This window comes from Oncorhynchus tshawytscha, linkage group LG24 (assembly GCF_018296145.1).
Source record: "Oncorhynchus tshawytscha isolate Ot180627B linkage group LG24, Otsh_v2.0, whole genome shotgun sequence".
Taxonomy (NCBI): Eukaryota; Metazoa; Chordata; class Actinopteri; order Salmoniformes; family Salmonidae; genus Oncorhynchus; species Oncorhynchus tshawytscha.
In genome coordinates this window covers 20,382,018-20,393,605 of record NC_056452.1, presented here as the reverse complement: position 1 = coordinate 20,393,605, position 11,588 = coordinate 20,382,018, and the positions used below count along the sequence as shown (strand labels likewise).

Genomic DNA, 11,588 nt, shown 5'->3' with positions numbered 1-11,588 from the left:
ATATAAAAAACGACATATCCCATAAGGCATTTCAATTAACTCACTGTCGACATGCAAGTTTAAAATTATACACATGGAAACATGGCTGTGTTTATGGATTCGAATATTAGCTACACAACCGATAAAAAACGACTTCGGAATGTTATTGCAACAGCAGCGCACCGTAACTATGTTTGATCCTTTTCACAATTGCATAACTGTTTAACTAGCACAAACCTTTATGCATAAAGAAGACCATGGCTGCCTGGATAACGTTATGTTAGCTAGCAGCTCACCGTAACTAGCTATGTTTTTATCTTCTCATTTGCAAAACTGTTAAGCTTAACACTAATTTCAGATTCGTCTTTGCTAACGTCTACGCGCTAGTTCATCGCTTGAGGCAACCCTCAATATGTCGTCGTACGATGGACCAGAACTAGCTGAAAGATGTCTTGATTGATTTGCTAATCAAGTACTGTAACGTTTTCATGTTTCAGTTGCATACTCCACAGTTGCCATCAATTATGTGGTTCATTTGCAATAAAAGAAACAGGTAGGCTCGGTGTTCCCTGTTTTATAACTCGCCAAGTCAAGAGAGCTGTCCTCCCCTTTGTTAATAACATTTGTTTGCTTATGTTTACAGGGAATTGGCCAACCAAAATGTGTCTCAGAGCTGTACGATACATTACCCGTAGTGCAGGTAATGTGGAGTAATGTTGATGTATAAGGTAATACTTTTTCATGATGATAACTATCACATTTCTCCATGCAGTGGGATAATAACTAAATATTTTTTTTTTTGCACAGGGTAAATCCAGAACAATCAAGGTTTTAAACCGACTGACAGTTGTGGCCTCAGACCCATCACACTTTGAGTCCAATATACACTGTGTAAAACATTAGGAACACCTTTTGTAATATTGAGTCGACCTCTTTTGCCCATAGAACAGCCTCAATTCGTCAGAGCATGGACTCTACACAAGGTGTCAAGCGTTCCACAGGAATGATGGCCAATGTTGACTCCAATTCTTCCCACAATCAAATTGGCTGGATTTGGGTGGTGAACCATTCTTGATACACACGGGAAACTGTTGTGTGAAACCCAGAATCATTTCAATTCTTGACACTCAAACCGGTGCGTCTGACACCTAACGTAAACTCACCCCATTCCGTATAAATGTGTGCAACCACGACATTCAAAAGAGGCTGCGAAGAAAACTAATGGGACTTTAGCGACTGTGTTGACTTAAAAATCTGGGGTGTGAACTACGTTTCTATTCAAGCGTTGATCGACATGGTTTTATGGCTCTATAGTATTGGAGAAAAGTTGAGAACTGACCCTCCGTTACATCATGACGTGTCATGCTGTAACGTACAGCACGCGTAAAGCAACTATTTCTGTCTTACAATCTCTCCACCAGGTGTAGCACTTCTTTCATCGTTTAAAAACAAGAAATGGACAGTGACGGAGGTAAGGGGGATACCTAGTCATTTTTTGCGTCGTCACTGTAAACGATCATTACTCTCAAAAGACAATGTTTACTTCTGAAGATCACTTTAGCACCGCCCTAAAAACCCGATTCAAATTCGACACAGACCTTCAAATAGGTATGTAATGACCCATTATATTAACTCTTTATAGTGTTTTATTTACATTTTAGAGGCGATAAGGTGATAAATTGGACAGATCGAGTGAAAAAAGGCCGTTTCCCCACAGGTGATCTCTCCTTCTCACTATCACGCATTAGTTTCGCTTCCCCACCCGCCATTTTTAAAAAGACCCGACGGGGCTCATTGCCTTCTTGAATTATGCAGAAACGGGCAGCGTGAAGGTCATGTAATTTATTTTGTTGGAAAGGGGAGAAATTGTGCTTTACTATGGTATTAACATTACAATTGATCTGGAAGTATTATGTTTTTGGGGCGCTAAAATAAGGTCAATGGTACGGACCAAGGCGATGTACAAAAGTGAGTTTGTTACTACCATATTTTATTCAAAGGCACTTAAATCTTTTCTTGCCCATACACCCTCTGAATGGCACACATACAATCCATGTCTCAAGGCTTAAAAATCCTTTTTGACTGTTTTCCTTCCAATTTTAAGTGGATTTAACAGGTGACATCAATAAGGGATCATGTCTTTCAGCTGGTCAGTCTGTCATGGAATGAACAAGTGTTCCTAAGGTTTTGTATACTCTGTGTGCAGTAGAAGTTTAAACATTTGCTGTATTCATATTCATATTGCATGATTCTTCAAATAACATCTGTCCCTTCCCAGAGACCAACTGCAGAGTACAAAGCCTATGACTTAGTGGCTGTCTATCCTAAAACAGAGAAGTTGTTTCATGTAAGTACATTTTTCAGCATCATTATCCACTACTGACAATGTATGTTAGGATAACCTTCTGCTCATTTTGGTGTTCTACTTGTTTCAATAGGCAGCTTGCATGACATTCGATGTTGACATCATCTGTGTAGCAGTGACAGAAAAACAGCCCTTCTCCAGTAAATGGGGTAAGTATGTATACAGTGCCTTGCAAAAGTATTCACACCCCTTGGTTTTCTTCACATTTTATTTTTACAGTGGGATTCAAATTGATTTTTTTTGTCAACAATCTACACACACAGTACTGTCAGTGGAATTATATATATATATATTTTTTAGATAAATTCATACCTACAATATAGTCATTGCATCAGTATTCATCACCTTTGTTTTGGCTAGCCTAAATTAGTTCAGGAATAAAAATGTGGCTTAAAAAAAATCACATTAAGTTGCATGGACTATGTGTGAAATAATAGGGGTTAACATGATTTTTGAATGACTAACCCTTCCTCTGTCCCCCATAAATACATCTGTAATATCCCTCAGTCAAGTATTGAATTTCAAGAACAGATTCAACTACAAAGACCAGGAAGCATTTCAAAAGCCTCATGAAGAAGGGCACTAAGGTTATATTGCAAAGGAATACACTTTTTGGCCTGAATGCAAGGCCTTACGTTTGGGGGAAATCCAACGCATCACTGAGTAACTGCCTCATTTTCAAGCATGGTGGTGGCTGCATCATGTTATGAGTATGCATGACATTGGCAACTATTGGTGAGTTTTTCTAGGATAAAAAGAAACTGGGTGGCGTTATGGACATGCAAAATCCTAGAGGAAAACCTGGTTCAGTCTACTTTACACCAGAGACTGAGAGTTGAATTCACCTTTCAGAAGAACTATAACCTACAACACAAGGCCAAATAATGTTCCTGACTGGCCAAGTTACAGTTTTGACTTACCTGCTTGAAAATCTATGGGGAGACATTTAAAATGGCTGTGTAGCCATGATCCCAAACATCTTGACAGAGCTTGAAGAATTATGAAAAGAATAATGGACAAATATTGCACAGTCCAGGTGTGAAAAGTTCTTATAGACTTACCAAAGAAGACACAGCTGTAATCAATGCCAAAAGTGTTTCTAACATGTATGGACTCAGAGGAGCTGAATACTTATGCAACAACTATATTTGAGTTATATCATATACTAAATATAATTTTTCTTCCACTTTGACATTAGAGTATTTTGTGTATCCAAGGGGTCTGAATAGTTTTTCAAGGCACTTGTCAGTATTTGAATTAACAACTTATTTGGTGACTCACTTATTTCTTTTGGTTGGAGTGGATACCTTTTTTTATATACAGTAAAAGTGATGTAACTTATTCTTGTTGAAAGAGGTGTGTTCTTTGAAATAAGTTACGCACCTGCAATCCGAGACTCCACCATGAGAAGATACACCATCGCAAATTCCATCAGTCTCGTGGAGATGTGCAAAGGAAAGGTAAACAAATACACCCATCGCGGTTCACCTGTTAATCCACCTGCCATTTTCAAACGGTGTGTGTAAGTAACCGCAATGTTTTCTTTCAATTAGAATGTAATTGTGACGAGCGGTGCAGAAAAGGTACGATAGAAATGAGATATTGTCTTACCCTCTTAGATGACAATCATATGAACCTTGAGCACGTTAACATCATCCTGAAATGAACTTTACTAATGTAAATGTGTTTTGTGTCCCTCCTCCTTGTTCAGTCCCTTGAATTGAAGGGACCCTACGACATTGGCAGCTTGTATCCTTACATGACCTTCTACAGTACTTGATGTAGGCTACTAGAATAGAGTGCAGACTTATGCAGGTGTGATGAGGCCAACCTGTGTCCGTGCTGTTATCCTGAATGAGTTTTTGGCCTGTCCGAAGGAGATGGCAAATCTGCAATCTCCACCAACTGTCGCGCTGTCCACTTACATGGAGGTGAATAGGCTGCTGTTTATTGGTCGATCAATTGAATGCGTTGTGTCAAATCACAAATGTTATCTTCACTTGGGCTACTCACTGTCCCATTTAACCATCTATGGAATGTTATTTTTTTGTAATTTATCAAATAACACAGTCATTAAACTATATTTACTACATGTTGATCAGTCTCAAAGCAGAATTTGTGGCACAAGGGAACCAATTAATGTACTGTGTTGTCATTCCAGAAACAAGAAAGACTGCCTTGGGTATTGTACACACTGAAGAAAGAGCAGCCATTGAGAGACAGGAGGATGTTCCAGCCTCAGAGGGCTAAGATTGAGACTGCATAGTAGAAAGTAAAATACTTTTGGATGAATAGAGAATGTGTTTATGTAAATGCCCTTTTATGAATATCTTTGTGTTAATGTGACTGTTTTCTAATGGTCAGTGGTTATATAGTTTGTCATGGATTAGCAACTATGATGATGCTTGTTCCTTTTAGACAAAGGAATCAAATTCAGATAGCAAAGGCAATGCTGTCTATTTAATACATTTACAGGTAAACATGTAGTGGAAACATTGCAGTTACTTCAGGAAGTGTATTAATACTACACAAGCATTTTTAAATCCTGTATTCTCACTGACTACCACAAAACCAGGTTGAAGCCACAGGCTTGCTTTCTGCGGAACAGTATTGTTTTGTGAATATCTTTTTATATTAAAGAGGAATTAAGAATGTATCAATTCAGTCATTTCTTTCTAAAAATGTGACTGTATACTATAGTCATGCTGATGTCATAAGGCAAGTCACATTTTCCAAATGTTGAACTTTCTCTTTCCCCCCCTCATAGTTCATTTGTCAACCTTTAGCATTTCAGACTTCCAATAAGCTGCCTGGGAGCAAATGCAGTTAGCTCAAAGTTCCAGACCAAACCTCTGCTAGTTCACAAAAATTGACTCCGGTCCTTGAAGTCGGCCTAGCGTAAATTAAACCAAAGATGATCTATTGACAAGACAGTCGCGTGATGGGCTTATCTCGCGCGGACAGATTTTGGGCTGAGTAAATCCTCTCCCTTCGCCTCTTCATCTATGATGAAACCTTGTAGGCTGTATGTCTTTAATCAACAGATAAATAATCAATCGTTTGCTGTTATCTACTCATTCTGAGTGAGTTCTGACCTGTATAAAATGCAATTTAATTGAACAGGACTTTACTTGACTTGACAGGAGTTTTTGCATCATCCTTGAAGTTGCTGAGAATTGATTTAGCCCCACTCTGCCACTCCAGAGTGCTTTCCAATGCTGACTTTCCCACCTGTGTTGGAGAAAAACAAAGATGTATTTATCTCAATAGTAGTTAGTGGTATGTTACAGCAATAACTTTTGACTGATGTTTTCTTGTGATTTGATATTGGGTGTATTTCTTCTGATCTCAGATGAAATCTTACTCATCACCACAAGATGGCCCCGTGTTCATGGATAAATCCTGTCACCTTTTGCTATCACTAGTATGATTCTCTGACTTACATGATGCATGTAAGTTAGTAAAATACTTACACAATTCTTGAGTTTTGGATTGGCTCCATGAAGCAGGAGTAGTTGGATGATTTTGAATCTGTTCAGTCTCACTGCATCGTGCATGGGAGTGTCTCCTTCCTGTGTAAAATATATAAATAAACAAAACCATAGTTAAAGACCCATTACATTGGTGTTTCATACTTAGTTAAGCAATAAGGCCCGGGGAGGTGTGGTATATTACCGATATACCACAGCTATGGGATGTTCTTATGTACAACACAGAGTGCCTGGATACAGCCCTTACCCATGGTATATTGGCAATATACCACAAACCCCCAAGGTGCCTTATTGCTATTATAAACTTGTTACCAATGTAATTAGAACAGTACACATTTTTGTGTCATACCCATGGTATACGGTCAGCTATACCACGGCTGTCAGCCAATCAGCATTCATGGCTTGAACCACCCAGTTTAAAATTCTGATTAGATTCTAAGGTATGTATATATATCGGAGCAAATTAATTCCCACACTGAATGAGAATAACTCACCCTGTCTTTGGCATTGACGTCAGCTCCACAGTGGACTAGTTGTTCAGCACATTCATAGTGACCGGTTCTAACTGCAACATGAAGGGGAGTGCTGCGGAGCTAATGAATGAACAAAGAAACATTTACAGATGTAAGATCTTCATTTGATCACCCTGTTGCAGGATAACTTTCCTGCAATCTTGGAAATGTCAAACTTGTAGTGTGTTTAAGGTTTAAAGGCTTCTGAAGTTTCTATTTTCCACTTTGACATTTCAGACTTCATTTTCTCTTCTGGAAAATGTATCAACCCCTACAAAAAATGTAAATTAATTATAATCCACATTATTTCCTAGCTGTAACAAACTGGCTCAAATTAAGATCTGTAAGGATAAATCACATAGAACCTAATCTCAGGTCCAGGTTTGTCATGAGAGATTACATTGGCCCTGATGCATTTAGTGATATTTGTGTGTGTTCTGACCCACAGCGGCATGTTAGCTTTGTGTTCTGTAGTCTTACCTTATCCCTGGCAGAGAAGCTGCCGTCTTTGTTGAGCAGCAGTTCTAACACAGACGTGCTTCCTCCTCGGCAGGCAGAGTGGACAGCAGTAGCATCCAGCTAAATGAAGGCAACCAATGGGATTATACAAAAATCCACCTTGTTTTTCTCTGTTCCTTTCTCTCATCAACACCAACTGATTTTACAGTAAAGGATCAAAGACTGTGCAATATATTGCCAAGAGCTTGCCTCCTGTGGACCTGCAGTTATTTTTGAGCTTTTCCATTAAAGTACCTTGTCTTTGTACTCAATTGAAGCTCCAGCCTCCAGTAGCCTCTTCACAACATCCACGTGTCCCTGTGTGCAAGCTCTGTGCAGGCCTGTGCGTCTGAACTGTAAAGGCATAGGAAGGAGGACATTGCATTACAACATACATTACACACGATGACACAGCTGAGCTGACGTGCATTGGCAAACTTCAGCTTGGTCGGTGTTGTCTAAACACTCACATTGTCACAAGCGTTGATATCTCCCGATTTTTCCAGATACCTTTCGATCAATGGCAGTTTGTTCTCCTCGCAGGCCTTGAAGAAATCTTCCTCATTCACATAATAAGGCTGCAAGGAGAGATGGTGATTCAGCTGAATGTAGCCAGGGGCGGACTGTCAGAAATGCCAGATGGGCTAGTCCATTTTTAGCCCAGAGGGCCTGTCTGACTTGTTGGGGGGGGGTAGTTAACTTAGTAGTTATCAGTCTTCTTATGCTGGGTCAAATCTTATTAATTGCCTCTATTCTTAACTCTCAAATTCGATTCTTTATCAATTCAATTCAAGGGGCTTTATTGGCGTGAAGTAGATAATATACAAAAGTGAAATAAACAAACAAAAATGAACAGCAAACATTACACTGACAGAAGTTCAGAAAGAATAAAGACATTACAAATGTAATATGTATATATACAATGTTGTAACAATGTGCAAATGGTTAAAGTCATCCTACTCAACTACTAGGCCTGTCTTACCACAGTCTCTGGTGGGGGTGGTGGCTTGCGAACTTGTACTCTTTTCGCTCTCTTTCTTGACTTCCTCAGTTGCAGAATATTCTGGAGGTCATCAATTGTCTCTAACCTCAGATGTCCAGATTTGTCTACCTGCAGAATCAAACATTTCAAGCAGAGAGATGCTATACATCTTGCCCTCCTATAAAGTTGCTTCGCAACTGGGGATTTAATACTTGGTACCATGATCTTTATGATTACTCTTTTTGTGCCAAAACTACTGCAGCAAATTCACAGGGTTGCCCAACCAAGATTCAAACCGCAACCTTATGTCTGTCAATTCAACACATAAACATACCTCATTATAGGGCTGAACCTCTTAACAAGATCGCTGGCATTGCACTAAGGATGCTACGATAGTATTCGACTTACATTTAAATTCAAGGGGACATCCGTGTTAGCCAGGCTGTCCTTGTGAGATCGCAGGTCATCTTGTTTCTCCTGGTTAACTGATGTCTCGTATTCTCCCTCTGAATACTCCGCTTCTCCAGGCTTGCATTTTTTGGCGGTAACCTTGAATACAAAACACTGTATTAGGAATATGTGAGCAACTGAGACAATCCTGTATCCTGTGACCCCATGCCCATTGGCATCTGTGATAGAGGGAGTGAGTAGAATACACCCAACAGCAGGGGTAAGAAGGCTTTTCACAGAGAATTTCGGTCTTCATGTGATTATCGTTCTCAAACTGTTACTGTAGAAGTTAATATTCATCTCAGAGTTGTTGAGGTTGCAGCTCAGCGTCATGAACACAGTCCAACATCCGAAATCCTAATTGCAGACTCTAACCCTAAATTCTTTGCTACTGTGGTCATTCTGTGGATCACAATAAAAATCTAGTGGAACGAAAGCAGATAGCTTTCGAAAAATTGCCAGAGGAATTGTTACATACCACTCCTCTGTCGGAGCTAGGAACACAAGCATTTCGCTACACCCGCAATAACATCTGCTAAATATGTGTATGTGATGAATAAAATTTGATTTGATTTGAAAAAGACATAAAGACCCACTCTTTGAATACCCATCAGCTCAAATCCCCAGTCAATGGTCAGTGTCAACTGTCTGTGTTCTACGGTTGCAGGCCTCAGTTCAACGTCTTATATGTATTTGAAGCTGGCAAGCAATGAGATCATGTTCTAATCCGGGTGTCTCGCCTGGCTCCGCCACAGGGCAAGGTTTCCTGTCACGGCCCGGTTGGCACGTTTGGGAGAAGGAAGGGATGAGCTGAGAAAGCCATGGGACTGAGTCGGATGCCTTTGGCTGCCATCGCCTCTGTCAGTCAGTACCAGGAATGGAAGTGAAACCTGAATTGCGGAACCAACTCTATGACTACATGCCGCCATGCACGGTGACCAAAGGCTCCAGTCATGTAATGGCCTTCCACTCCCCCCTCAAACAGTAGTTCCCACCAACAGCTGGCCCTGGGCCCAGTAGCCTCTGCCACATAGAACATACTGTAACTACAACCCTCAGCTACGACACAGACAGGACAGGAAGAGATGACTTAGTAGGGTTACAGCATCCAAACATCTATTTATACAAATCAATGACTTGTGTTCTGTGTTCTACTACCCCGTGACATATTATGTACAGACTGATATGAGGAGTTGTTTGTTTCTCAGTGGGTCTACTGACTGACGGACGGACGGACTGCATTTTCTGTGTCGTTTTTATCGTATTGGATTTCTGTACCATTGCATTACTTACACTGGTCAATACAATTATTACTACCTGAAACTCACAGGAGGTTGGTGGCACCTTAATTGGGGACAATGGGCTTGTGGTAATGACTGGAGTGGAATAGATGGAATGGTATCAAATAGATGATTTCCATGTGGTTGATACCATTCCATTTGCTCAGTTCCGGCCATTATTATGAGCCGTTCTCCCCTCAGCAGCCTCCTGCCCTTAAACTATTTTTATTGGAGCCGGTGATAAATCAAATTTGATTAGTCACATGCTCCGAATACATCCTTACCGTGAAATGCTTACTTACAAGCCCTTAACCAACATCGCAGATTTCAGAAAATAGAGTTAAGAAAATACTTACTAAATAAACTAAAGTAATAAAAATATATAAATAACACAATAAAATAACAATAACGAAGCTATATACAGGGGGTACCGGTGCCGAGTCCATGTGAAGGGGGTACAGGTTAGTCGAGGTCATTTGTACATCTTTCTACTGAGTCACATGGACGTGTTTAACAGCTGTCGTATTTTTACAAGCACACACTAATCTGTAGAGCTCAAAATGAACAAGTGAAACATAGCTCATTTTTAATGGTTACACCGGACTAATCCAGCCTGTCACAATTACCTTATTCCCATGTCCAATTGACAAATAGCACCATAAATGTTATCTTTAGCAATGTGGGTGGCGCAGTATTCGGGCATGCCTTAATTATACTAAGAATATGTCTCAGTGACACAGAACATTAAGACGTAACCATTACATCTACATTTAAAATGTGTCTCTTGCCCTGACACAGAAGAGACTACTTTATTAGGACTTTGACGATGTCTGGAAAGACCATACCAGGGGCTAGCATGCCTCTTAAAGATCATATTCATTCTAAAGGACAAACAGCACTTCATCCTCTTTTTAAAAAATAGTTGCGATACCTGCTCCCAAAGATACTCTCAGTTTTCTTTCTTAAAACGTTGTGCAGTAGGCCTAATAGTTATTTCACTTTTCACTGAAGTGAGATTCCATGATTGGGAACATTTTAGAATCTCCACCTGTTCTTGTTTTGTATCTAAGTGCCTGTTTGATTCACATCGATTGGAACTTGAATAGTCTATCCTGTTGATGTAATACCATGAACTGCACATGTGTTTACAGCGCAGTGGGTGGATATGGTTGCACCTCAATTGCTCTCTGATCAAGTGATCATTAATCCTACCATACATCACAATGAAAACTTGAAATATGTAACACAAACCAATGGGATTACTCTTATAATAATAACTTCACAAATATTTGTGCAGTATTTGTAGTATAATGAAAACAAGTGCGGATGAAAATAAAACTAGCCTGGTGAAACCAGCCTGATCTCGGAGTTCACCATTCAATTTGACCAGGCTAGAAAGAAAAACATAAGACCCACAAACACTGAAAGGCAAATATAAAAACATCCAAAAGCTTAAAGATCAACATTCAAGTAGTGCCATGGATATGATCAGTATACATATTTGATTACAGTAGATATTATAATCCATGTTTGTACCAAACCCCTCACAGCTACTGTTGAGAACCTTTACAGCAATGCTGGTTGATTAGACAGGCTGTAAAGCAACATTTTGTCATTTTATCATCAACCAACATTGCACATCATTATTGTCAAAGTTTGTTTGATCATATGAATACCGTATATTTACATTTTCTGCAGTGGCAGGATCCATGGCCTCAAGTTGTCCCTGCAAGGGTCTCCCTCTACCTGCAAGTATAGTTTCTCAGTTCAGCCCTGTATTGACAGGTGAGGGGGATATGATCTCTTGTGCCGTCAGATCAAAATCTTACTCCTGTGGGGAGGTTGGCCCTCTTGAAAACATTGCTTTACAGCCTGTCTGCTACATCCAGCCAATCACATCCCACCATCATCACTTACCCCTAACGCTGGAACGACCGGGAGATACGTCACTCCTGCTTACCTCCATCCTCATTTGGCAAGTTATGTTTTTTTTTGCATTTCTCATCTTTAATCTCCACTCAGTGTTTTTGT

The 11,588-nt window shown here is 39.9% G+C and overlaps 1 protein-coding gene and 1 long non-coding RNA gene across 12 annotated transcripts; one reads left to right on the top strand and one right to left on the bottom strand.

Annotated features, from left to right (window-relative positions):
• The first annotated feature begins 39 nt into the window (after positions 1-39).
• Positions 40-5,000, top strand: LOC112223458. 10 transcript variants are annotated; one of them, XR_006079821.1, is made up of 8 exons: positions 40-163; positions 623-679; positions 787-2,326; positions 2,418-2,493; positions 3,699-3,804; positions 3,898-3,927; positions 4,056-4,275; positions 4,506-5,000. It is a non-coding gene; the product is annotated as an uncharacterized LOC112223458 (long non-coding RNA). The 10 variants fall into 10 exon arrangements; XR_006079814.1 differs by adding an exon at positions 477-532 and having other exon boundaries at positions 623-2,326; XR_006079816.1 differs by having other exon boundaries at positions 40-532.
• A 405-nt stretch (positions 5,001-5,405) lies between these two features.
• Positions 5,406-11,350, bottom strand: LOC112223457 (ankyrin repeat domain-containing protein 1). Of its 2 annotated transcripts, none has more exons than XM_024386474.2 (9): positions 11,245-11,350; positions 8,236-8,376; positions 7,828-7,956; positions 7,316-7,423; positions 7,101-7,199; positions 6,828-6,926; positions 6,330-6,428; positions 5,818-5,916; positions 5,406-5,575 (listed from the first exon to the last, which is right to left on the bottom strand). In XM_024386474.2, the coding sequence occupies exons 1-9, from the start codon at positions 11,266-11,268 to the stop codon at positions 5,456-5,458; spliced, it is 918 nt and encodes a 305-aa protein (XP_024242242.1). In that variant the 5' UTR covers positions 11,269-11,350; the 3' UTR covers positions 5,406-5,455. The 2 variants fall into 2 exon arrangements, with proteins under 2 accessions (XP_024242242.1, XP_024242243.1); XM_024386475.2 differs by lacking the exon at positions 11,245-11,350 and adding an exon at positions 8,874-8,966.
• Positions 11,351-11,588: the final 238 nt, after the last annotated feature.